Genomic DNA, 27438 nt, shown 5'->3' with positions numbered 1-27438 from the left:
TGCTGATCTGGGGTGATCAATTGAAGTGCCTGCCATGTTCCTGAATAAAGAAGATTCAAATAGACAACTGAAGAACTGTATTTGTGACATATACACCATACAGTAATAGTTGCATATTGAATGAAACATTTGCAGCTGGTAGGTTAACTAGAGGGATTTGTGTTTTATTCACTTTGGCCTAGCTTGCACCTTGCATTATTGCATGCAGGGAAATACAAAAACTCATGTACATAAATACAGATCTGCATGTACACATAACAAATACATAGTTACAGGTTCTCTCACACACAGTTACACCGACATTATTTACATAAGAAAACAATTCGCGTAGGTTCTAGCTGTAAGACGTTGCATTTCATTTCTCAGTGAGAATGTCCAAGCCTCGGAATCCTCCATCCACTAGGTGGCAAACAGATGGCTCTGTCAGTAGTTTTCCTTGTGCCACTTTCACACCTTATTTTAAGGACTGCTCATCCTCCGTAGTTGATGAGGCCATGTGTTTGTTAGTGAGGAAGTCAAACATAGGAATATTACAGATGGCTTGGTGGATATTTGATACTGTGATCTCTTGTGGCGCTCTGGTAATGATGACAAAATAAAATGTGATGTAAAAACTCTGGGAAAGATTAAGCTGACCATAATAGAAAAATAAAAAAGTGACTCCATACATATTTGTAAGAGGATGACTTACCTATTGTGGGATGTCATCTGATAGGCTACTCCTAAAGCGTCCCGAAGGACGTCACTAACAAACTGTTCTGTAGCCTGAAGAAACCAGATAGAAACATGAATAGGTTATTGGAAAGAGAAATGATACAGACCTACTGTCTTTAAAAGGAAAACAATTGAATTTTGAATGCAATGCAATGTACTGCAGGCTGTGGGACTGTACATGGACTGATGTCTAGATTTAACCACCAGGGGTGTATTCAACTGGCAGACAGTTTTCCCAGTCTCCTGCCCTACTGTGTCTGTGCCTGCTCTACCCTGCCTGTGTGTGCCATACTCTGCCTGCCCTATGCTGCCTGTGTGTGCCATACTCTGCCTGTCCTATGCTGCCTGTGTGTGCCATACTCTGTCTGCCCTATGCTGCCTGTGTGTGTGTCGTACTCTGCCTGCCCTATGCTGCCTGTGTGTGCCATACTCTGCCTGTCCTATGCTGCCTGTGTGTGCCTTATTCTGCCTGCTCCCCATCATGGCTGGGAAATCACAACTAATCTTTGTTTTCATTGTGTTTTACATGTTTTCATCATCTTCTAAGTGCTGGTCTATCTTGAAAGCAGGTGAGGGCTATGATTATATTGTACATGTCCTGCTACCTTAAATGTATAATGAAGCAGAAGAATTCTTAACGAATCAGATGAAAGTGAGCGTAGGACTGGCCAGACCAGGGATGACTTTGATGTAGTTGGCCAGCTTGAATATATTGCAATATATGGACAAACAATCCCTGCTTTGCTTAAAGGGGAGGGCATTGCTTCGTAGCTTAATGCACAGAATGTTTTAATGTCCTATGGGAGGGTGCAGAGGACATCTTTTCTAATGATTTGAAATTTAGTGGTGAGCACAACTTTCCCTTTCTTTTGCTATAGTTTATACAGGAGCAGGGCAGCACAATGTTGTAACTCCCACCCTTTCAAGCTACAGTCAGGTGATCCCAATGAGCCAATAAAGGGGCAACAATTTGGGGGTTTTAACATTGACAGCAAATAAGCTGCTGGTAAAACCCAATCATTTGTTAAATGTATATTGAAGCAGTATCAGTAATCAATCTGATAAAAGTGAGTGTAGGACTGGCCATATTATATATATATATATATATATATATATATATAAATATATATATATATATATATATATATATATATATATATAGTCTTGTAAAGAATCGGCACTCACCAATATCGGGGCAACGGCTGGGTGCTGACAAAAATAAAGCATCAAACTCAACAGTAGAAAGCACTCACAGCTATAGCGTCAATCAAGTCAGTGATTTATTTCAGCATACCATCTACGCGTTCCGATGACTAAATAAACTGACTTTTTCTACACTATAATGCCGTGAGTGCTCTATATACATGTGCTATATATATATGCAACACTTACCTTTAAAATCATTTCTTCGACAGCAGATGTATAAATATTGTCTTGCACTTCGACTGGTTGTACTGAAACACCAATCTATAAACAGACCAAGCCATGGAAAAAAATTACTTTACTTGCTTATATAAAGGCCAAGCCATCAATGTGCCAACCTATGTAGTAAAAGTGCAAAGTTCATATATTCTGCAGTATCAATCACAAATGGAAAGGTTCCTTTAATAGCAAAAAAAGGAATGGTGCCTAACAGTGTAATATACACCATATAAATCTGAATGGGGAGTTCTTGCAGTGGGGCTGGGCAAAAACATTAAACAGAGCAACTTAACATGCCAGACTACAATTTAGAAGAAGGGACATTGCTCAATCTGCCAAATTACAGCTCTCTGGATTAAGAGTGCAGTGGCAACTGAAGAGACATAGGCTGGACATCCTTGTATTGAATAGTAGAAATAAGCAAATGACAAGCCTAAACTGTTGAAGGGACTGATCCAAGACAACCAAGAACCCCAACACAGGACCATGCTGTACACGTAGATAGGCTGATCATCTCTAGATTTATAGGTTTTTCCTGCAGGCCAACAATGGCATCACTGCATCTATCTATAGAGAAGCAGGCACTAAACACAGGATTTATGCTGCACACCATGATGCAGAGCCCACAGAATTAGGCCTTACCTCCTGTGCTTTATCTCTGATGAACTCACAAGCAGGACTGGTTACCATGTACAGCTTTGCATCTTCCTCTGCCTCACTCTCTTTCTTAATGTGCAATCTCTGTTCTTCATTGGCACTCAGCACATCCACATCTACATCCTCTTCTGTTTCCTTTTTAAACGTTTTCTCTAGTTCCTCCATTTTTTGGCAGAGAATGTCAGGAGCAGAGAATGATGTCTGTAAAGCTATAAAAAGGCCCCAGTTTTTTAGCTTATGTGTAACAATTCACATATATTTTAATGAACTCTTGCATATTTATATTTTTAATGATGAGAAAGAGTAAAAAACGAGGCTGAATCCAACGGAAAATGGACGTCACCTATTTCATTACCCCATATAAACGTACCCGCCTCATTATCTATACGAGCCAGCACATCTTCAATGGATTCCTTATCACTGCCCAGGCTCTCAGGATCAGGCGGTGTGTATCCATGTATGCGGCACCAGTGGACGATCTGTTTGGTTTTGAGCGGCGCCACATTACTGAACTTTGGTTGCTTTTCGATGATCTCCTGCAGCATTTTTTTCATTGTAACTGCTCGTTGCCACTGACAAAACAAAATAAACACAGTTGAGCTAATATAATACAGGTATGGGATTCATTATCCAGAAAGCTCCAAATTATGGGAAGGCCTTTGTCCATAGACACTATTTTTAATAAATAATTCAGTGCCTTGAATTTAATACAAAGATATAATTAATCCTTATTAGAGGCAAAACAATCCTATTGGGTTTATTTAATGTTTACATGATTTTTAAGTAGCCATATTATGGAAAGTCCCCTAATCTGGAAAATCCCAGGTCCTGAGCATTCTGGATAACAGGTCCCATACCTGTATCAAGAATAATAAAAAGTTCTGGCTCACTTAAGCTGAAAGCACTGTCTTAGAGTCATTAGACCCAGAAACATAAAGGGTGACCTTCCAGTGCAGGTCCCATACCATCTTAATGCTGTCCTCCCAGCAGCCCTATAGCTCTGGCAGCATGCACAGGAACTAAGATGCCAGACTCACAATAAGAAACTGGGGTTTTTGCCAACAGGTAAGCAAGCAATACCTCGGAAGCTCTTCTCTTTCCAATGTTCCAGCTGTAATACTGTTCAACCGATGTTGCACAAAATGCGTTACCATCTTCGCCTACAGTAGAATAAAATGGTATCATCTGCGTAAACCAAAAAAATCCTGCTTTTTCAGAGCATCTTGTTACAAACATTTAATTTACAGTGTTTGCTTTTCACAATACCATCTGGAAAGCTTGAAGATAATGTTATACAAGGAAATAAATATGTGCTGTGCTGATTGTATTGCACTCATGCACATATGAATTTATGTATTTTTTTGCAGTGATTATTTTGTGGGTGGTGTAATTGAAAGATAAGTAAACCTTTAAAATAAGTGAATGCAAAATTCCTCTATTCCTCTATCTGCTATTCTAAGCAATTTAGCAATTTACATTTGTTATGTTTTTTCAAGATTTGAAGATATTAAGGGAAATGTGTTCTGTTCATTTGAATTAGCTTTCATACAATGGTGCCACCTGCTAGTCAGTTTCCGACCATGATCCAGTTGAGGAAATAGTCAGGAGAAAGAAAGAGGGCTGCTAATGTTCTTCTGGTTAGAAAAGATGCGAGAAACGTTCTCTGAGGATTCTAATGTTTTTCCTAACCAAAGGAATATCAGACCACCCCACTTTCTTTCTTTTGACAGCTTCCGTAACAACTTCATGGTTGGAAATAATGATAAGTGAAGCAGTGAAAAAAGTTTTTTTTTATGCACAATTTTTTTTTCTTGCTCCAAATGCATTAAAGTCAATGGAAGTTTTTTCTCACTCCTACCCTGTGACTTTGTTTTTGTTTTTTAAAAGCAACTTAGATAACTTCGATAAAATGTGGAATTTCATTGCGAATCCATGCCTGGCAGAAAAATTTCCTCATCACTAGTTGGAAACTGACTAGTAGGTGGTAGTGTTATTAATTATATATTATTAATTTTACATTCACTTATTTTAAAGGTTTACTTTTCCTTTAAAGAGATACACAAGGTTTTGTGGTATGACCAGACCAACAAAAAGCAAGCTGGTCACATTTAGAAGCAAGCCTGTGCAGTTCTATGCATTCAGACTCACAACAAGCGCATTATTCTAGTTCCCACTTTCGTTTGTTTGGAGAACCCATCTAGCAAATTCAGCAAGGCAGCAGATAGCATGTATTTGGCTGCATTTCTCTCTTACTTTTCTCAGCTAGAAGAGGGACCTTCTTCACAATTGCAGTTAAAAGTTGCTTGAAGTTCTGCAGATGTTCGGTCCTGCAATAAAGCCAGGAAATAAAGTCAGATACTATACCATGATATGGTTGAGTGATTTATGATAGAAAAAGATTTGCTTCTTACCTGAGGCAATATCCTATGCCTTCATATGTTTCCAATATTATATATATACAATTTTTGTTTTATATTGAATACTAAACCCACTTGTGAGTACAGTGATCAGTGGTCCAGAATAGAGCACATTTGTGTCAAAATATACAGGTCCAAATTACAAAAGCCATCTCAGGGACTGAAATCTCAAACCACAGAACCTAATAAAAGGCTTTAGGGCTGTGCCTGGATTCTAATGGTCGAACTTATAGCCAAAGAATATATCTGATGCAGTTAGCAACGCCCTGTAACATTAGAATGTATACGGCACAGGTACTGTTTGCTTCACCAAAACAGGAACAAACATGCATGTATACAGAACCTAATGGTAATGTACTATGCGTCACTACCACTCAAGCAACAGTGTCCACCTCTAAGTCTTCTACCCCACTCATGCAAACGGGTGTCCATCTCTGAGTGTTTCTACCCCACTCATGCAAACAGGTGTCCATCTCTGAGGGTTTCTACCCCACTCATGCAACAGTGTCCATCTCTTAGGGTTTCTAACCCACTCATGCAAAAGAGTGTCTATCTCTGAGGGTTTCTACCCCAGTAATTCTTCAAGCACAGTGGTAGCAAGTGAGCAGTACAGTAATACTAAAAAAAACATTTTGGAGAAACTAAGCAACTGCCTGCTATAAAGCCTTGATAATGTTAAAAATATATTCAGTTCAACCCCCCTTACTAAGGTTAGGGGAAAGTCTGTTTTTAAAAAAAGGATGGTGGTGAATCTTTTTCTGCCCCATATAAGCAAACACCTTTAATGACAGATACCAGAAATAAGAGGGTGGATACTCACCAGTTATGTCGTGCCCTGAGGCTTGCACACTCAACCTGACCAACTACCCTGTAAGAGAAGGAATAGGGGTCAGAGCATTATTATTATTATTATCATTTCATTCTATCTGTAGGTGGGGGATCTAGAGAAAAAGGCAGGAAAGCCCATTCAGTGTATATAAGGTGTACAGTATCTGGCATGTAGCTATAATGGAGGGAAATAACTTTTTGACTTTTGAGTCTCTTAATTCTTTTTAACTTGAGTCAAACTTAAAACACCAAGAGCAGGCTCAAAGCATGTACCCTGTCTGCCCCCGGCTGTTTAGTAACATATAATGTGCAGTGTTCATATTTAAAGACACTAGTACAAACACTATTAATGTGTACAAGTGAATACAGGACCAGCACAAGGAAAAGCAGTCAGGTAACTCCCACAGACTGCATGAGCTATGGAGCATCCAATTATGGAGCATGGCCTAGTCTCCTCTTATCAAAGAGCCATCAGTTTGTGCTCCTCCTTTTCACACATAAAGCCTAAAGCGGATATTTTAACAGGTAAAGATGGAATACTTACCTCACTGAACTGGGGTCACTTTCTCCACTCTCTTCAGTCTTTACTGGTGTGCTGGAACCTGGCCCTGATGTGCTGCTGGCATTTGAAGTCATATCTGGTTCCATTTTTACTAAGAGAAACAGAAGTGTGCATTTTTTTTTATTGGATGCTTTGGGGACATTTGAGAACAGAAAACTATATTCACTTCCCAAACTGCAGAGAATTAGCATTGACATAAGACTAAACAACTGAATTGCAACTGTTCACATAGACGACAATTATGGCTGGTTGAGCTCTGTGCAGGTGAAGACAGTAGACATTCATCATTCACCTTTGCTTTTCAAACCGTATAAAAAAAAAGTACAGAAGGAAAAAGCATTTCAGACCTCTGTGAGACCTATATCGTTATTAGGGGGCAATTAATTCAAACAGGGATTGAAAAGCCTAATGAAGATTCAGTACAGAGCTGTAGAGAGTACACCTACCTGCTGAAGCAGCACTGCTTTGTGCTAGAGTCGGTGCTGTTCTTGTTGAAGACACCGCAGCAGCTGAAGTGGCAGGTTTCACTGTGCCCAGTGACTTGACATGAGCAATCCTAGCCATAACCTGCTGGGATATAGACTTGTTTGATGCGCTCACTTGGGTTGTGGATGTGCTGGACACGTCTGCTGCCTGTGGGAAAGGAGCAAACATTTGAACCAATAATGTCAAAAATGCATGCGATTAAATAGCAAATTTGTAAAGAAATTCTTCACACCAAACAGGTCAGATGTTTATTACTACACTTCCATTCCCCTGTGACCTGGGCAGCGGCAATACAACTGTGGTTATAAAAATCGGCATTTAAAAAAAGTGCCAATTTAAACATAAAAAGTATCTTAAAGGGGAACTCAGGCTTCCAAACCAAAATTTGTTAAAGAGCCCCACACAACACAGAAACCCCTAATATACCTATCACCGTAATCTGTTACTTTAAAAAGAATGAATAAGTACCATTTTTATATGCTGAAATCTAGCAGCAAACAGTTCTTTTCTTTCTGCATCATTTAAATACTGGCAGGGGAGGAGGGACTAAAACATTGTTACAACTGTAAACCACAGTTTACAGACAGAATGCCTGAACTACATAACCCACAATGCATTTCACTGCAAAGTTCCTTTTCTTATTGACATCATGTGTGCAGGGAATTATGGTATTTGAAGGATACAGGCTGAAGGCAGGCTAATGACAGTAAACTACTGCTACATTTTGAGTCCCAAAGTAGTCAGATCAGCAGGGGAACCGGGGACCAGGCTTATGTAACTGTTCAAAATATATTATTACAATAATCATAAAAAGGTTGCATATTTTTTTTAATTGAAGTATATACTGCAAAGTTTCTTGAAATTATGTTAACATTCCAAAAAGCTTAAGTTGTGTTTCGGTGGAGTGCCCCTTTAAAGAAAGCAAACTTGTGATGACCAGTAGGTATGTAGAAAGTAATTTTGCAGAGCACATTTCTATGTTCTTGTATTGCATGTACTAATAAATTATGGTGTACCAATGGCACATGAGTGGAACAGTGTTAGTTCCATTGCCTTGTTAATTGCTGTTGAGCCTCATCTCTTTCTGCTGTGCAATATTTCACTTACAGAAACTTTTAACATAGCAACACTGTTATACGGGGTCCTGCACCAGTGGTTTATAGGGTTTCTCAAGATATTTGGAGAGCATGAGGATTCTAAATATTTGACAGCAAAGTGAGAAGGACAATATACATGATAAACTGATGAAACAGAAATGCAAGGTTAATCGAATAGAGGGATTTTTGTCTTACCCGTAAAATCCTTTTCTCTCTTCATTCAAAGGGGGGCACAAACACTGTAGGGTTAATGCCACCTTCTGGGAGGAAAGGACATTAAAAGTACGAGAACATTACAGCCCTCCCAGAGGGCCAGGCTGCCTCTCCCAACACCCCCTGTGGGGGCTGGAACTACCCAGGACGTACAAAAGATATTAAGATATAAGTGAAACAGAACTGGAGGTACTATAACAGGGGGCCAAGGACTGTGAAGAATGTGCCTTGAACAGTTTTGTACATCCAGCTTTGTGAGGTGGAAGATCAGAAGGAATGCCCCAAGGGGGCAGAAAGTGGGGAAGGCTCCCACAGGGAAGAACCAAGAAAGGCTGTTGAGGCACAAGACTCGCTTGAAGTACAGATAATACAAATACAGAGTGGAGGAAGACAAGAGTCTGGATGGAGAGTCTCTCTGCTGAGAAAGTCTACTGTCCTATTGTCAGGCTGGGGGTGTGGATTGCTGAGATTGTGGGCACACTCTGCTCTGCCCAGATAATGATGTGGGAGGTTCCTGCATTGCTCCTTTCCTGTGGGTGCCCCCTTGATGACTGACATATGCCACAGCAGTGGCATTGCTGTTTTCGATCCTAATGGGTTTGCCCTTGAGAAGATCTGTCCAGTGAGGAAACCCAGGCAAATGGCTTGTAGTTCTACGACACTTATGGGAAGAAAAGATTCCTGGGGTAGCCATATGCCCCGAGTCATCCGTTCCTGGCAAACCATGCCCCAACCCCAAAGACTGGCATCTGTTGTAAAAATGATCCAGTTGTGCGGTGGAATGGCTTTCCCTGAGAAAGCAATCTGGTTGCATCACCAGGTCAACAGGTACCTCATAGAGAGAAAAGGAGGGCAATCTGGGAGTCCAGATTTGGACCCTCGGGATCCCATTGGTCGAGGATTGACCATTGGAGTGGATGAGTGTGAAAGGGTGAAGGGGACTCTGTCCATCACAGACACCATGGATCCTAGGACTGTTCCTGGTGGAAACCTATGGTGAGGAGGATATGGATCAGGTTCAGACCAGAAGGTCCTGGACCCTGTACGAAAGAAAATAGGCACAGCAGAGCTGGGTGTTACCTAGAAAGGTCATTGCCTGAGCTGGCTTCAGGTAGGACTTATTGAAGTTGATGATCCAGCCATTGGATTGCAGGGTCTGGTTCACCAGGTTGAGATCAGAAAGGTTCTGGTGGAAGGAGGACGCCTTGATGAGCAGGTCAATTCCCTGTAAATAAAGGAGTGCCATGACCGGGCCAGCACCTTGGTGAAGACCTGGGGAGCTGTTGCAAGGCCGAAAGTAGGGTCACAAACTGGAAGTGCCTCGCTAGGATGGCAAATCAAAGAAAGAGATGGTGGGCCTTGTGGATGGGGACAAGTAGATAGGTGTCCTTGATATCGATGGAGGAAAGGAACTCCCTGGGTTCCATTGCTGCAGTGACCAAAAGGTGAAAATGTCTGATGCACAGATTGAAACCCAGAATGGGGCGGACACCTCTGTCCAGAAGAGGATGGAATAGAACCCCTGATGTTCCTTGTCCTCGGGCATGGGAACAATGACTTTTGCCTGTTGCAGGGAAGAAATGGCCTTCCAGAATGCTTCTCTGCGTAAGGGATTGATGGGAGGGGGAGAGGACAGAAATCTCTTTAGGTGGTCGCAGAAACTCCTTATGCGCCTTGCATTTCATACCCATCTTGTACATAGTCATAGGCATAACCGCCTATAACACAGATCCATGTCCTCCGTGGGGAAAGCCCATTCAAGAACCTTCAAAGGATCTGCTTAGAGGGGACACATTAGGCCATCAATGCAGACGTGGAAAATGACTCATTGGCTTGTTAAGGGGTGTCCTTGTCGGATGAGCCCTCCAAAAGTTGCCCCTTTTTCAAGGAGTTCCGACACCTCATCAGTCAAAAAGCATAAGGATGCTCAGGACTTTGTGCTTGCCCAAAATGTCCATAGGAGGCTGAGAAGCTAGTTGGTCAAGCAGCTTATCCAGGGAATTTGGAAGCCTGGAGAGGCCCTGTAAGGAGGCAAGTCACCATGTACCTCGCATGCCTAAGGGGGTTCTGGAATGGGAGCAGAAGAACCTTGAGCTTCAGTGGAGCCAGTAGGTATTGTAGGAGTCTGTAATGAGAATCTGTGGCAGTCGTGAAGCTTGGAGAGTCACTGGCAATAGAGATAAAGGGTATTGACCCGAAACACGTTGTGTTACCACTACCCACAATAAATGGTTTGCAGTAAATCTGCTGAAGCTTTTTTCTCCTACTTTTTGGATTTTGGCAATAGATAAGCCCTTGAGAGCAGTTGATCTAATGCAGGGAAGGCAATCCACTGCCCATTTCTGAAGAAGGCAGCATGGAGGGAACAGATCTGCTCCCTGAGGGGACTTCTGGCTGGGGAAATGTAAGGAGCTGGCTGGCCAGCTCGGCATAGTGTGTATGCATGCGTGGGGGCACGGAGCCGATGCATCCACCTTCCTGGCCATTGCTGCAGGCTGCTACAGATGGTCTGCAATAGATCCAGGGGCCTAGTCCATGTATGGGATCCTTCAGAGGGCTAGTGTGAGGCCCCCTAATCTCCCCCCTTGTTACCTGGAGGATCAGGAGCTGAAGAGACTGAGCTAAAGCTCCTGCCCTTCTCCAGTGCTCCACAACTGCTTGGGAGCTGAATCATAATAAAATACAACCAAATAAAAGTAAAATAAAACTCCCTTAAGTGGAGTTGTGTCTTCCTCCCAAAGAACACAAAGAACTGGGTAATTCCAGCCCCCACAGGGAGGTGGAGCCTGTTGGGGGAGGCAGCCTGGCCCCCTGGGAGGGCTGTCAAGTTCTTGTACGTTTAGTGTCCTTTCCTCTCGAAAGGTGGCGTTAACCCTTCAGTGCAGGTGTCCCCCTGAAATGAAAGAGAAAGAAATTATCAAACACTACGCTGCCAATTGAATAATATTCAAGTGGATCTATCCCATTAGAAGCAAACACTGCATAAAGCAGGGGCGCATTGTATGCTTTGAGAGGTACTTCTATCAAAGTGTGTCCCATTTGGCAGTAACGTCATAGACAGACAAATCCTTAGCTTGTTATCAGTACCTGTTGTGTAGAAACATTAGTGGAAACAGAGGGTAAGGATGCACTGGAGGCTGTTATGACTCCGCCTGCCACTCTTAGCAAAGTGGTACCAGGCTTCTGGGTCTGAGATTGTACCGATGTTACTGCACCGTCTGAAATTTTTGCAACTGCGGCTGATGCACTGTGGGTCTAATAGGAAAAGACAAAATATAAAACCAATAGCAATCTGTATTTTTCTACACTCATTTAATAATGTCACTCAAACAGCAATAAGCCATCTTCCCTAACCCCTTACTTTCATCTACATCATAATCCCAAACCACAAGAACTTTAGATCTGTATCTAAACCCAAAAGCTCCCTTCCCTTTGTCAGGCACTACTTTAGCCCTATGGGCTTTCAATTTCTCCTTCACATGCCAACTCAAATGCCTAGCCAAAAAATGCCCTAACATCTAAGATCAGCCTCCCATCCAAAATATGGGTCTAGAACACCTGTAGGGACTCAATGAAATACTGAGCCGACTACTTACTTATTGTGCAACCTTGGGAACATAGCTGAAAATTGAAACATGTATTCATGGTTTTCAGGTAAGTTTGGTATAAAGTCAAGGGGCTAATAACAAATGTCAGGCCATAAGGTGTGGTGGATGGAGAGAGATTGAAGACAACTGTTGTGTTTGATTAACATTACCCACCCTAACGCACCTCTGTGGATACATTACCCCACACAGGGGTGCCACCTTTTTCCCAGCTACATGCCATACATAGAACAGGGTCCAAGAGGTGTAGCTAATGTAGTCTTACAAAGGTATAAGATAATTTAAAGATAAAAATACATCCCTGTTTGACATGAGCCCATTAATATGGGCTTATGTAAAAAGGTGCAGTAATTAATTCAAATGTATTGGGTGGAGGGAGGGCGACAAGTCATGTTCTTTTTAAGAAGCAATATAGCATATACTCCACAGCTGCACTGGTTGCTTTGCCCATTTAGTGTGGGTGTAGAAGGAATCAAGGGAGGATGAATATTTACCTGTGCAACTAAAGTGCCTTTCGGTCCAGTGGTTAATTTCAAGGTCTGGTGGCCCTGAGCTGACGTGGCCACATTCCCCTGAACTATCACATTTGCAGCAGCCTGCTTTCCAGATGCCTGCTGGGATTGCTGACCAACTAGAAATGTCCCCTAAAAGTAAAAAGTACAAATAGAAAATATGAGAAAGCAGCAGCATTACTGTTGCTATATTAAATATTAAACACCAGTTCCTGCTTCTCTCACCTGGGGAGTTTGCTTGAGAATATAGGAGGTATACGTTAGGTGCTGGGGTAACCCACTGGTGGTGCTTGCAGTACTGGATCCACCACTTGAGGATGCTCCAGACTGCAGACCTGGCAGGAAAAAAAACCCATAAGTAAATCATGTCTATACATAAACACATTAGTACTGCTAACCAAGGCTTGGCACCAACACAAGCCTCAGTAAAGAGAATTAAATTGGAATTTTCTTATAACAACAATGGTGTGGAGGAAAAAAACAAAGCTGTGTACCAGTACTATAGAGACCCACTTACTAGCAGTGTTTGCGGCCCTTAGAATGGCCCCTTGGGGAATAAGCAGCAGTTTTCCTTTTCCTGATGGATTCTTGCTATTCGTTGTGAGGTACAGTTTGGTGCCAGGAGGTAGATTGGCCAGATTTGGAATATTAGAAGCTGGGAGTTGGAGTGTTGCCATCACTAAAGAGAGATAAATAATGAGTTAGTAGAAATGTCACAGTGTTGCACAATAGAAATTAGTTCTGAGAAATATCATTTTGGCAGAGTAATGGTTAAGAAACAGGTGTGAATAATAGTGAAAAATCGAAAAATTCTGTTGTGGGCTACAGAACATAAGCTTGTAGGAAAGTTTCTTACCTGATCCAAAAAGATATTGAAAAACTGCAGACACAGTGGGGTCTTAAGCATACAGGCTTCATACGCCACTGTGCCTGGATTTTGTGCATGCTATCGGGTAGCACTAAGGTGTTGCAGCTAACTTATACAGCCATGTACCACTCCATGTTTGAATATTGTTTCATACCTGATCCTTGGGATCCAGCCTTCTGAGCTACAGCAGATGTAACCTGTGCCTTTGACACGCTCTGTGAAGATTGAGCTACCACATTCCCACTTCCACTGCTTACAACGGCTTTAGCCACACCTTGTGCAACTATCTGCTTGGATCCCACTGCTTTGGCTATGGAGGAGCTGGATTTAGCCACTAGAATTTGCCCGCCGCTAATGGTCACAGATGGTTTAATGGCTGCCTGGACTGTAGTTCCAACTGGAATACCAACAACCTAAAATGAAAAGGATCAAACAAAGGCTTAGGGTCTTAGCCAAGAACTGGATATAGCCAGTAAAAATGTGTTATGGTTTCGAATATAGGATTTTGGTTATAGAACACTAGGGTATTTATAAACCTCAAAATGACAAGGGCCACAGCCTCCTTCATCTCCTGCCAAACAAGCAGCCTATGTGCAAGTCCAAAATAAAACAATACTTGATGATTTTTTTGGTAGTGAAATAGGTTACTAGTGAACAATTCTACAAATTACCCAAGGGTGAGGTGGTTTTGGATACCCACTGACTCCTACCTTGCCAGGGGCGGGGCAATAATAAACAAGAATCAACAATTTTAATAAGGTCTAAAGAGGATATAGGTTGGTTCTTAACACACATTAATTTTAGAGCACAGTGAAAAATAAGTAAAATATTCTGGTTCACTTTACCAGAAATTGTCTTCACAATCCTACTTTAAATTGTGCTATGGGGTACTGTGCTATAACTAGGTCATATTACTTTTATTCTGAGGGTATATAGACTCTAATACCTTTATCTCTAATACCTTTATCTCTAATTTACTGCTTTCATGCCTGATATACCTACAAGGAGCCTTTCAGAGAGAGAATCACTATTTTGGTTGGGTTACCTTTGAACCTTCAGAGGTGGCCAAATTCTTCTGTGGGGACACTGCAACCATGTGATTGCCTTTCACAGTCACAATCTGCTGAAGTGGAGGCTGAGACGTGGAAGGGGCTTCTTGCAGTTGCTGTGTTGGTTCAGTGGGCTCTTGTTTTATAATCACCTGAAAAAAACGATATTAATGATCTCCCCGAAATACCATCCCACCGGCGAGTACGTAAACCGCTGGTTGGATGGCATACGCGGCGCCTTGAGAGGAAACTTCCACGATTTCGGGGAAACCCCGGCACTGTGTATGACATCCAACCAGCAGTTTACATACTCACCGGTTAGTATATTTTCCCCATTACCTTTGTAAAAGCTCCAAGTCCTCCTGTGACCGTCTTTGGGCTCTGTGCCTTTGGTTGACTACCAATAGGACACAGAGGAGGCATGGCAGCAAACATAGAATCCTCCTGCTAAAAGAGTAAGCAAAACAAGAGAGGCTTAACTAAATAACTTAGGAAGGATAGAAGCTGTAGTTCAGCAAAAGGTAAATCATCATATGATTACATACAAGGCCTGTTTCTATATATGATTTCATTTTGAGGTTTACTCTAAATGAAAAGCTACCGGGCCTTGGTGCAGTGCCTATACATATAAGTGATCATTTACCTTGATATTCTGTGGTGTGAAACTTGTTCCATGGAGCTTTGGGACAGGAGACTTTGTCCCAGAAGCACCTTGAGACGTACTGGAGTGTTTGCTTGTGGGGCTTCCTGTGGAGTACAAGTAATTATCAAGTAAACACTCTCTCTCATGTAAAAGGTCACCATTATTAATGTAAAGGAACAATACTCCTTTATCATGCAGAAAAGAGATGTACAGTAAACTACCATTCCGAGCAGTCAAAATAATGAAAGAAATGACTGGCTGCTCTAGATTACTGGGTTACACTTGTGCTCATGCTGTGTAATAACCTACATGTAAAAAATACCACTAGAATTTACAAAAGGCAGCGCAATAACCACTGAAATCTCCTCTGCAAATAGGTAATTTCAACACATGAATAACAGTCTATAAAAGGAAGGCAATGAAATTACCTGTACCTGAGACAATCTTGCAGCTCATGGTTATTGGCTGGAATGACTTCCCAGGAGACTCTGCTAAGGAGGCAGCCTGACCCTGTGGGACAATCTTACAGCTGGCAGTGATGGGCTGGAAAGCAGTACTGCCAGGAATCCCAAAGGACAATCTCTGTGCCACTTTGGTCGGGGTGCGCTCAAGTGATGATGGCTGAGGATAATATGAAGGCTCTAAAAACAGTGTAAGATAAAAAATTATGTATGTATATAATGTTTAATAAAATGTATCATTTTTACACGTAAAAAAGATACATCGAGGCAAGGTAATCCTGTCTGTTGCAGCTCTGGTGTGAAAATTACCCCTTAGTCATTTCTAAAGGATCTACATGGACATTATATACACTTTTAGTCTCCAAGTCTAAAAAAAAAAATGTTACTAAACATTAACAATACCAACCTTTTAACGTGAATAAGAGTAAACTGCCTAAATCTCAACAGCACCATCTTGTGTCTATGAGTAAAGCTGCCCCACATATAGGCTTAGACAATCATTACCTAATGGTCTCCTGGCAAGCTGCTCTTCCAATATTCTATCCATTTAAAAAACAGACAATGCCCATGCAGTAAAGCCTTTCCCGTGTTTTTCTTTTATTCTTATCTTGCAACTTAAGTATGTCCTGTCCAATAGAGTCCTTTAAGTTTAATCAGTCCTGCTTTGTTTGGATTCCTCTGTACCCATGGGCTCTCACCCTACCTTCTCTGCCACGGTCAGGTTCTTCTAAGAGTCAGAGTGTGCTTTATTAAATAAATCATAAGGGATGAGGAGACTGCCTCATACAGACACAAATAATAAATGCAATGAATTTTGGGAACTAATCCCAGAGAGCTCAAAGAAAATCCCATTAACGTTATCCTGTAGGCTAAAAGCTCACCCACTGGGTATAAAGCAGAAGCCAGGATAATAGCTGATCAGATTCCCAACTACAAACTGGTTTCACTCTTCTTTGGGCTCATCTGTGTAGTGCAGAGTTTTCTGTTCAACTAAGGTAGAACCAGGAGTGTGGATACACAAATAAATCAAAAGGGTTGAGGAGACCGCTCATACATATGCAAATAAACACAAGAAATTCTGGGAACTAATAATCCCAAAGAGCTCCAAGAAGTTTTGTTTAAAGAGAAAGCTCCACTTTTAAATAAATGCCTAGCATGTCATAAACTGAACAATTATAAGCAAAATCTTTAGCTTGTCTTTAAAGGAAAAGTAACACTAAAAATATTTAAGTTAAAAATCTATTCTTCCCTGCACCAATAATTACCCTATCCTGCAAACCACTTAGTATTTTGAATGCTTTATTAAAAAATAATAAGTGGTTTTTAGGATAGGGTAATTATTAGTGCAGGATAGAATAGATTTTTTACTAAAATTTAGTGTTACTTTTCCTTTAATGAATGAAATGCTTTCAGCCTCGTGTGACCTTTGTTTGTAGGGTAGCCAATACGGACTATTTTGAACTATGAACAATTGGTCTTATTTATTTTATGATCTATACTCACGTACGCACTCTTCTATGATGTATGAACTATCTGTATTTTACAAGCACATACTAGGACTGTGTTATGTGCACATAAAGTACCGTAGTCATCCACCAGATGGCTTTATGCTTCTATGTATAAACCACTATTTCAGTGTTTTTCAACCTTTTTTGGGCAAAGGCACACTTGTTTCATGAAAAAAATCACGAAGCACAACACCATTAGAAAATGTTAAAAAATTTAACTCTGTGCCCAGCAGCAGTGCCCCCCTAGTACACTGGTGCCCAGCAGCAGTGCCCCCCTAGTACATTGGTGCCAAGAGCAGTGCCCCCCTAGTACATTGGTGCCAGCAGCAGTGCCCCCCTAGTACATTGGTGCCAAGAGCAGTGCCCCCCTAGTACACTGGTGCCCAGCAGCAGTGCCCCCCTAGTACATTGGTGCCAAGAGCAGTGCCCCCCTAGTACATTGGTGCCCAGCAGCAGTGCCCCCCTAGTACATTGGTGCCAAGAGCAGTGCCCCCCTAGTACACTGGTGCCCAGCAGCAGTGCCCCCCTAGTACATTGGTGCCAAGAGCAGTGCCCCCCTAGTACATTGGTGCCCAGCAGCAGTGCCCCCCTAGTACATTGGTGCCCAGCAGCAGTGCCCCCATAAGTCAGTGTGCCCCGTGGCCCCCCCTAATACATTGGTGCCCAGCAGCATTTTACTCTTCGGCGGCTTCAGCAGCATCTTCCCCTCACGCGCGCCGCCTCTGCACTTCTGCCTACACGCGACCGCACACAGGCCCTTTTATAACGTTGCGTCCCGTGCGTACTGACGTCACCCGTACACACGGGGCGCAACCAATGACAGGGCCCGGATTTTTTTTTTAAAGTAAAAATTGCGGCCCTGCCTACGGCACACCAGGCAACATCTCGCGGCACACTAGTGTGCCACGGAACAGCGGTTGAAAAACGCTGCACTATTTTACATTTTTACTCTATTTCTCAGCAAAGGACTTGTTTAGCTGGACATTGTATATTAGCTGTGTCTGTGCCACCACAAACATTGGAACACCCCATGAGCAAAAATCCATGTATTAGTTTCTGAGAGAACCCATAAACGGTCTGTGCTCAAGAATAAATCCACACATATACACACACTAGGTTATCCAATATCTCTGTTACCTTTATCTGCTGATTCATGTGCTACTTTGTGAGGGGAGGAGGATTTTACATGAGATAGTAAGGATGCCTCTGATTGGGCGCATTCATTAGATGACTGGGAGCCCAGGAAATCTTCGCCTAAAGAATGCCTGTAGATTTCTACTTCCACAACCTGGCAACACAGGAACAGTGCTCAAAATACATTATATTATAGACTTATAATTTATATTTATATTATGTTTATATTATAAACTTATACACTGTGCTTAACAGCCTTGTACCGAGACAGACATCTGTGCCTAATAATTTTCTGTCACATCTGCATTCTCTAAGACTAAAGGTGGCCATACACGTAGCAATTACGATCTTTCAAAAGAATGTTCGGTTCCCCCACTGACGTTCAGAGCTGAATAGTCAGATATGGAGGTAGAAACAATAGGAATTCTACCTCCACCTGCCGATTTAGCCCTAAACGTAGATTTTGACAACCAATATCCCGCACCGTTGCGATATCAGTTGTCTGGTCAAGCTGCCATACACACACCGAATACAGAATGAGGTTTCGTACAATAAAATCTGTGCATGTATGGCCAGCTTAATCATAATGCAGTAAGTGCCTTTCTACATTGCTACTGCTGTTTGGGGTAACTATAGAGCAGGGGTCGGGAACCTTTTTGGCTGAGAGAGCCATAAACACCACATATTTTAAAATGTAATTCCGTGAGAGCCATACAATATGTTTGGCCGCGGATGCTGCGGGGCAAGGTCTGCCGCGCGCAGGCCACGCCCCTCGTTATTTTTTTTATTTATGATTTGGCAGAGAGCCAGATGCAGCCATCAAAAGAGCCACATCTGGCTCCCGAGCCATAGGTTCCCTACCCCTGCTATAGAGGATGTGTCTGACTCATTAAAATGTTTAATATAAGCCAGTGAGCTAGGTATTCTAACTGCGGACGAGTCTCCAAATAAGCCAACATTTACTAAAACGTCTTCTGTGTTGTGAGCATAATTAGGGGAAAAATTATGTAATTTTGAAAATGCCACTAGGACTTGAAATGTTTACATTTTATTCAATAAAATGGAGTATAAAGAGATCCATTTTCTCATGAAGGTAGCAAACCACTGCAATATCTTACTCAGGTGCTTGGTAAATTTAGTTCATATATAGCAAAAGAATTGTGTATTAAAAACATAGCCAATGTATTATATCCATTCCCATTATGTTAAGGTGTATCCATATAAATGGCCCACCCTGTATATATATATATATATATATATATATATATATATATATATATATATATATATATATATAGTGTTATAGTGTAAAGTATGGAAACAATACCACATTGTTTGGTGTGCACCACTTGTAACTGGCCCTTTGAACCTTACTGAACAACAAGAAAATATACAATTCAACAAATAAACATACCGTTTCGGCACCCAGAGTCTGCAGACCGGTGTACGTTCGATCCAACTGCAGCATAAATGCAAAAAATTAATATTCTAACCTTTCCTTCCAGCAACAGTATCAATTAATTTAATTTGTGTACCTAAATGCATTTAAACACAAACATACATGAAATAAAAGAGGGTAAAGTAATAGACTGATACAGGTCTATATTTTTCTGCAGGGGGGCCCAAAGCGACCAAGTTACGCCGCTATTGCGAAAATGGGCTGATATCATTGGGTGCTGCAAATATTTATTTCTTTGCATGTTTAGACCATGTACAGAGACATATACATTCTCCTGTACAAGGCAACATTAGGCAAAGAAAATGTGTAATGTATTTTTACATAATCAATCTTAGAGATGTATTTATTAACACTGGATCCAGGGACTGGTCCGATTGCCATCTTGGAGTCAGGAAGGAATTTTTCCCCCCTTTGGTGTCAAATTAGAGAGGCTTCAGATGGGATTTTTTGCCTTCCTCTGGATCAACTAGCAGTTAGGCAGGTTATATATAGGCATTAAGGTTGAACTTGATGGACGTGTGTCTTTTTTCAACCTAACTTACTATGTTACTGGAGACAAACATCAACAGTGATGTTGCCCATAGTCAACAATCAAATCTTTGCTTTTGTTTTCTAACCATTTAAATCTAATTGTTAATTGTTTGCTATGAGTAACATTACTGATAATGCTTGTTTTCAATGTTTACGCCCCATAACATATAAAAAAAGATGCCTAAATAAACATAGCAGTCTAATAACGAAACTATATAAAACAAAGTTGCCAAAGTTGATTAGGGGAGAAAAGCCATTCACAAGCTGAGTAAGAGAATTTAAACTCGGACTTCAAAAAGACAAAAGCTCCTGTAGGAATAATAGTCCCCGAGAACTAACCAACCTATCAAGTAAAGTGAGGGTATTACTGCATTCTGCAGTACAAGCGTGTATAAGCAGTGATGTTTAAATGTACCTTTAAGTTATGGATTATATCGATCCTCTTGTTCTGGCTGTCCTTGAAATGAATCTGCACCCTTACAGGGAATTCTCCCCAGCCTCTTCGGGTTAAGTGGAATGGAGGCTCACTGAAACAAAGCAGCTTTCTAAAGTCAGTGCAAGTTACAGCCATTATCCAAGATATGAATAAAATGTTTGTTTGAATGCTAAAGCAGCACTGTTGTCAAATCTTAAAATGAATTAAATACAATTTTATGCCCACAGCAAATTTCAAATGCATAGCAGCACAGCACAAATGCTCTAAAAAAACAAACAAACACATGCAGGCATCTATTTAAACTCATAGGCATTATTAATCTAAAGTTATATACCTGACTTCCACAAGGTCATTTGGTTTGTAGCTTGGGTGCAGAAAGAACCAGACCTTCTTTACAAAATGATCAATGCTTGGTTCTTTTCTAGAGCCTCTTACATATACCATCCATTTATGGGTTGACTGGTCATTTTCTTCTCTCTTATCAGGTGGAATATACCTTTAAAGAAACATAAAACATAAACTTTATTGTTAAAGAAGAACTAACTGTACCTGACTAAGAAATGCAAAGTTTCACAGTGGGGATTGCAGCCACTATGTCTGTCTATGTCCCCTCCTTTCCCTGGCTTTCAATGTACATGCTTCTGATTTTCTAACACCAATAGACAGCTAGTAACAGGAAGGAATGTGGCCATAAATGGCAGCCACCATCCCAAGTGCTGCAATTCTGTGTTTTCTGGTAAAGTACTTATGGTTAGTGCAGTTTGGTGGGGTTACTGTAACAAAATATGGACCACAAGAGTTTGGGGGCATAAGGTTGTGCAGTTAGAAAGTCCTGTTGCTAAAATTTGGGTTTGATTCTCCTCAGTATTTTGCCTTGCTACCAGAAACTGTTGCAAACAACTTCCCTGTAATTTCCCAGAGTTATGCCATAAAGGAAGTGTGGCCTAGAGGGAATCAAAAGGTATGGACATCTGAATTGTGCCCAATCAAAAACAGCCAGCAATGAAAATATACAGATATAACTGCAGGAACAGCACAATTATATTAGCAAAGCTACTGTGATGAACTAGGCACAATTCAGCAACATTTTACTGTTTCTTGTCCCATTAAGAACATCTGTCATGTTACAGATAACACACAGTATCAATCACTAACTTTGAAACATTGCCAACCACAATGGTCTTTTTCACAAATCGCCGAGGGCCGTCTTCAGTTCTTGAAACCTGCCGTTCTGTGTTTTCATTTATAGATGGATCCTTCATAAAAATTAAAAAAAAAAAACATCATAACTTTAGCTGGGAGATATTAAATTATTTTCTCAAACAACCCATAAGGTATTGCTTTGGCTAAAGATTCAATGTTCAGTGCCCATGTATTAATTAACTTCTGTAGATTCTATACAAAATCTCTCTAGCAATGGCATAAAATGAATTTTTTCAGTCCTGGAATTTTAGCCCATGCATCCCAAATATTATTAAGAGATCAAACCATTTCTTATCAACACAGGTTACTTAACAATGACATTGATAGGGTGTGACTTGGGCCGATACCTGTTATTCTCACCAGTGTTACAGTTTACAGTTTATCTCCCATAGACTCAATTTCAATCATATAATTTAAAATTTTTTAAATGATTTCCTTTTCCTCTGTAATAATAAAATCTCTTGTACTTATTCCAAACTAAGACATAATTAATAAATATATTGTGGGAAAACAACCCTACTGGGCTTAATTAATGTTAAAATGATTTTTTTTAGTAGACTTAAGGCATGGAGATCCAAATTACGGAAAAATCCTTTTTCCAGAAAGCCCAAGGTCGCAAGCATTCTGGATAACAGGTCCCATACCTGTACTGGTAAAGCCATGTAGAGAGTATAAGGATTTTATGACTGGTACCTTGACGGTATTCCCTTCGGGTCGAAGTGCCTTGTTTGCTGCTGGCCCTTTTGCATCAAGGCTGCCATCTTTATCCTCATTATGGGTATAAACAGAATCTGTTTCTGAATTGGCCACGGATGGAGTTTCTGAGCGCTGATTTGCAGGTGATGATGCTCGAGATGGGGATTCCAAAAACTTCTTAATAGAAGGATGGTTTAAAACAGTTGCATCATAACTTGAGGGTCCCTGAGTAAAAGCAGAATAAAAATATATTAATACACAACCTGTTTTTGCAGTATACAATTCAGTATGGTACAAAAATAGAACAGATGCCGCACTCACAGGTCTTAGTAAAAAAGTACAGAAACATTTATTGTGTCAGGCTAACGTTTCGGCTGTCTCCACAGCCTTTCTCAAGGGGAACAAACATAGCAGCAAACCCACACTTAAACCCAAATTGGCGCCAAAGTGCAGCTGATGACGTCACACAATGTAATTGCCTGTCATTAAGGTTGGTGGGTAATGACAGGCAATTACATTGTGTGACGTCATCAGCTGCACGTTGGCGCCAATTTGGGTTTAAGTGTGGTCTATTTATATATATATATATATATATATATATATATATATATATATACATACATATATACACACACATCAGACTATTAAGAGATGAGGGAAATAATTTGCTGAAGCCACTCAAATTCCACAGTTAAGCAAAAGACTTACCTCCTGGTTTTTGTTAAGTGCTGCAGAAGCATAGTAATTAGCCACTATACATGCTCGTAGTTTATCCATCATTCGCCTGGCCTCATTCAGTCTCTGAAGAAGAATGTCACACATTAATAAAAAATTGAGCAGTAACTTTCTTATTTAAGGCTAAACTTACAAGTTATAGGCATTAATATGACAATTACACAGCCATATTTAAGTAGGTCCACCTGCTATCACTGGGGTTAAGTGCAGTAAAAAGTCTGTGGCCACATGGTACTCCAATCAATTGTGAAAAGACTTCTCCACAACTAGAGAAGTAGTGGAGACTTTTTATAGCAGAACTATATACACTCTGCTGTTAATCCAATGGAGGATGCGGCCTCCTATGCACACAGTGGGTTCTCACTATGTCAACAATGCAGCAAATAATAATAATTAGGCATTTCTGTTGATTCAAAGTGCTCATTTCCAATTGTGTGTCACAATGATGAGTAAAGGAGTGCCTCTAGTCCTGTAGCTAGACCAGGGGACCCCAACCTTTTTTTTACCATGAGCCACTTTCAAATGTAAAAAGAGTTGGGGAGCAACACAAACATGAAAAATGTTCAGGGGGTGCCAAATAAGAGATGTTATTAACTATTTGCTTTATATGGATTGGCAGCCTATGGGAGGCTCAGTATGGCACAACACCTGGGTTTTAGGCAACTTAAACTTGTCTCCAAGTCAGGAATTCAAAAATAAGCACCTGCTTTGAGGCCACTGGGAGCAATATCCAATGGGTTGGGAAGCAACATGTTGCTCACAAGCCACTGGTTGGGGATCACGAAGCTAGAGTTTTGTACAGGACCCGAATGGGTTTATGGATGCAAACTGTCAGGAAAGAACCAGCCAATATAGAATTAACCTCCCTGACTGCCCTTTCGTAACCTACACAGCATATTTTATTATAATTTCTTTGGTCACAGTATAACAGCAGGGCTTCCAAGGGATCTGTGCTCTTGGCATCTTAAAGTGGCCACATAAAGTGTTGTCATTTAGCAATACTGTGTTTAAAAAATAAAGGACTGCCTTTTTTAAGTGCTACAACCTGCGATATTTATACATGGTCACTACATCCAGTATCTAACTTAACTGGAATATAAAAATGCAAAAAAATGAAAGTCATACTGGATTCCCGCCAGCTGATGTGTTTAAATGCATCTCCTAACAGCCTCACACTGAACACTGAGGGCAAAGACACATGGAGCTACTTAGTAGCAGCTGCTTGTCATGGCTACTAAACAGCAAAAAATACCCCTTCATAGAAAATACTGAGAACTGCTTCTGCTAAAACACACGTAGAGACAATTATCAGTAAATTATCAGCATTGTATATTTTTGTAGCCGTGACAAGTAGCTGTGTGTCTTCACGCTGATGCTGGGAGTTTGGGTACAATAGATTTGGCTATTAGTAATCAAGCCACTGCTTTTTTTGTCAATGAGAGAACTACAGTATACAACACAAAATGCAGCAACCTTTGATTATCCAAGCTTGCGTGCCATAGTTCCACATCCCTGATTATAAGACAAAATGTGCCTTCCATATTATATCCTACCTGGTCGATAACTTCAACCTCATGTTCTTTATTCTTTAGCTCTGTAACGAACTGTTCTTTAATAATGGATTCTATCTTCAAGATGGTAGCATCCCGAGCTAAATTACCAAAGAGAGAAAAAAAAAAGTGATAGTTTAATACCTATGGCTGGATCAGAATTAAATCTAGTGCACCATATTAAAGGGTAACAGGTTAAGGCAAAAACAAGGTGTGTAGTGATTGCAACACAAAGGAATTCCTACTAGCAACAGCAACAACAAAGGGGGTAGAGAACAACATATTGCTCACAAGGCAGTGTTTGGGGATCCTTGCTCAATAAGATCTGATAAAAGATCATAGAACACAGACCAAGAAGATATCTAACATAGTAAATTTCAATATTAGCTTTTGTATCAACAAAGCATTAGAAAAATTACAGTCAATAAAACTGGATTATGTTAAAGATCAAACAATCAATTTGCATCCCATTTTTTCATCATGCTATATCCAAATATTGTTTTTACACAGTTACCCACTCAATCCTCAGAACTTTAACATCCCTATGTTTGCACTCATGAAAATTATGAAAATGTTTAGACTATGACATACTAACATTTCTGACCTGTTTCCTAATCCTAGTACTTAAGCTTAGGGCACACATAGGGTTTTCCCCACAGGCACAAATCTGCTTTGTGTGCACAGTGTCAGGCAGATACCCAGTCCTTGACTTCACTCAGGGTCATAGAAGGGTGTGGGGGAGCAGTGTTAACTTAAAGGGGTTGTTCATCTTCAAATGAACTTTTAGTATGGCATAGACATTGAAATTCTTTGACAATTTGCAACTGGTTTTCATGTTTTGTGGTTTTTCAGTTATTTAGCTTTCTCTTTAGCAGCTCTCCAGTTTGAAATTTCAGCAGCTCTCTGGTTGCTAGGGTCTTGTTTACCTTAGCAACCAGGCTGTGGTCTGAATGGGAGACATGAATATGAATAGGACAGGATATGAATATAAAGATAAGAAATAAAAAGTAACAATAATTATAACATTGTAAGCTCAAGCAAGTTTTTTTGACTGTTGTGTGTATTATATGCAGCTTTAAACAAGTAATACAGAAAACTTTTTATTCACTGGTACTTGATGGAGGGGTAGTACGCGGGCTGGAAGTGGACAGCATGAGGATCCAGGGAAAGTTATATGGTGGTGATGTTTAGGGGCCCCTGCAAAGTGCGCCAACGTGTATATATGTTTCTATCAAGTGAGAGAGGGTGTTAATCTCAATTTATATGTCACTGTGTGATTGCAGGCCAGGGCACAGACTGGGATGCTCTTTAATAAAACAAAGCAAAAGCTTTTATCCAGATTACTAACCAGTGGAATTCTAATTCAGTACCACTTGTCCCTTTTATAATGGGCCTAGATTGAATATATATTCAGGTTGTAAGTTTATACTCGTCACCCACAAAACAATATATCCTCATTCTCCAAACAGGCAGACCATGCCATGGTGTTCAGTGTATCCTGACACTGCCAAGATGCAAAGCCTCGTACTAAAGCATAAAAAACCTCTTCCAAGTCAGAAAATGTTTTATAGTTGAAGAACATTTCCATTTTCTGCCAGCAGCATTCAGGCAATGGTGTGCAACACATGTAAAGGATACAGCAGGAAAGTGCAACCTGCAACCCACGAGTCACATGTCTCAACACTGCAGGCAGGATTCTGGGAGTTATAGTTTTGCTTGCTTATGGGGCATGCATGGTATATATATATTAAGCCGCAGATGAAGACATAGAGGAAAAGATGCCAAAGGAAACGTACCAGTAGTTTCAGCAGCCTTATGCCGCTTATTCTGATGCACAACGGAAATGTCTTCATAGTCAGGATCTTTATCTTCGGACGATCGCTTTATTCCAGACATACTTCACACAACTAAAATATAATATAATATTTAACATAATAGCCTATTAGTTCATCATATACTGATTGTATAGTTAACATTGCACTGTGAATACAGTTTCATATAACCCTTAGTAGGTCAGCAATGAGAAGATTCTGAATTCCAGTTCTGTGCCGTAGCAACTGCCACACAGCAAGTCTAAAATGTCCCATACAGACTGACTGTACAAAGCCTGGAGAGTAAATTGTTAACAGGGATGCGCACATTCACCCTCCGAGGTGGCAGCAGCATGTGGGAGTTATAGTTCAGCAAGCACCTCAGGTTGCACATCCCTTGCTATGGTTGCTATGTACAGATACTATAGCACTCAGGGGATTCATGTGTCTGCATTACAGGCTACTGGCACTGATCCCATCCCACAGCTGCAGGTCTGTTTATTGAATGCACCCCCAGTGCCAGGGATGATCAGGCTGCGAACACTTCAGAGAAAAGAATCATTTATTTAAGTTACTGCTGCTTTCATTTGTACAAAGCACCAGGGCTGTCCCTGTACGTGTAAAGGCGCACCTCAAATACACACCGCCCAACAACTCCCGCTTTTGGCGGGACAGTCCCCGTTTTCTTTAAAGAACTCGCAGCCCCGGATCCGCTGTTTAAATGCCCCACAGTACGGCTCCTGCCGGCCCTCCAGTCCTCACGTCACCAGTCTCATCTCGCGAGATAGCGGCGTCCCGGCTGCAAGTGTAGAGCGCAATGACGCAGCACGTAGCCGCCTGT

General features: G+C 40.9%; 1 protein-coding gene across 4 annotated transcripts; it reads right to left on the bottom strand.

The window, feature by feature from the left end:
* Positions 1-136: 136 nt before the first annotated feature.
* On the bottom strand, positions 137-27438 carry yeats2 (YEATS domain containing 2). 4 transcript variants are annotated; one of them, XM_012970025.3, is made up of 29 exons: positions 27242-27438; positions 26583-26693; positions 24790-24887; positions 23210-23302; positions 22499-22726; positions 21758-21858; positions 20937-21098; positions 20582-20693; positions 19591-19635; positions 18180-18330; positions 15502-15714; positions 15074-15177; positions 14770-14877; positions 14427-14582; positions 13536-13794; positions 13031-13192; positions 12739-12848; positions 12496-12645; positions 11484-11651; positions 7047-7233; positions 6583-6691; positions 6031-6078; positions 5047-5120; positions 3874-3953; positions 3164-3365; positions 2779-3002; positions 2107-2181; positions 692-765; positions 137-578 (listed from the first exon to the last, which is right to left on the bottom strand). In XM_012970025.3, the coding sequence occupies exons 2-29, from the start codon at positions 26680-26682 to the stop codon at positions 455-457; spliced, it is 3717 nt and encodes a 1238-aa protein (XP_012825479.1). In that variant the 5' UTR covers positions 26683-26693; positions 27242-27438; the 3' UTR covers positions 137-454.

The sequence above is a fragment of the Xenopus tropicalis genome, chromosome 5 (genome assembly GCF_000004195.4).
Source record: "Xenopus tropicalis strain Nigerian chromosome 5, UCB_Xtro_10.0, whole genome shotgun sequence".
NCBI lineage: Eukaryota > Metazoa > Chordata > Amphibia > Anura > Pipidae > Xenopus > Xenopus tropicalis.
Note: the sequence above shows the minus strand (reverse complement) of the source record. Positions and strands in the feature narration are given on the sequence as shown.

Excerpts from the sequence above, each read along its gene's own strand:
- yeats2 (XM_012970025.3), bottom strand. The coding sequence starts at position 26,682 with ATGTCTGGAATAAAGCGATCGTCCGAAGATAAAGATCCTGACTATGAA. Across the intron at positions 5,121-6,030 it reads CTCAGGGCACGACATAACTG|GACCGAACATCTGCAGAACT; the intron begins GTGAGTATCCAC and ends GCTTTATTGCAG. Across the intron at positions 3,003-3,163 it reads TCGTATAGATAATGAGGCGG|CTTTACAGACATCATTCTCT; the intron begins GTACGTTTATAT and ends GCCTTTTTATAG.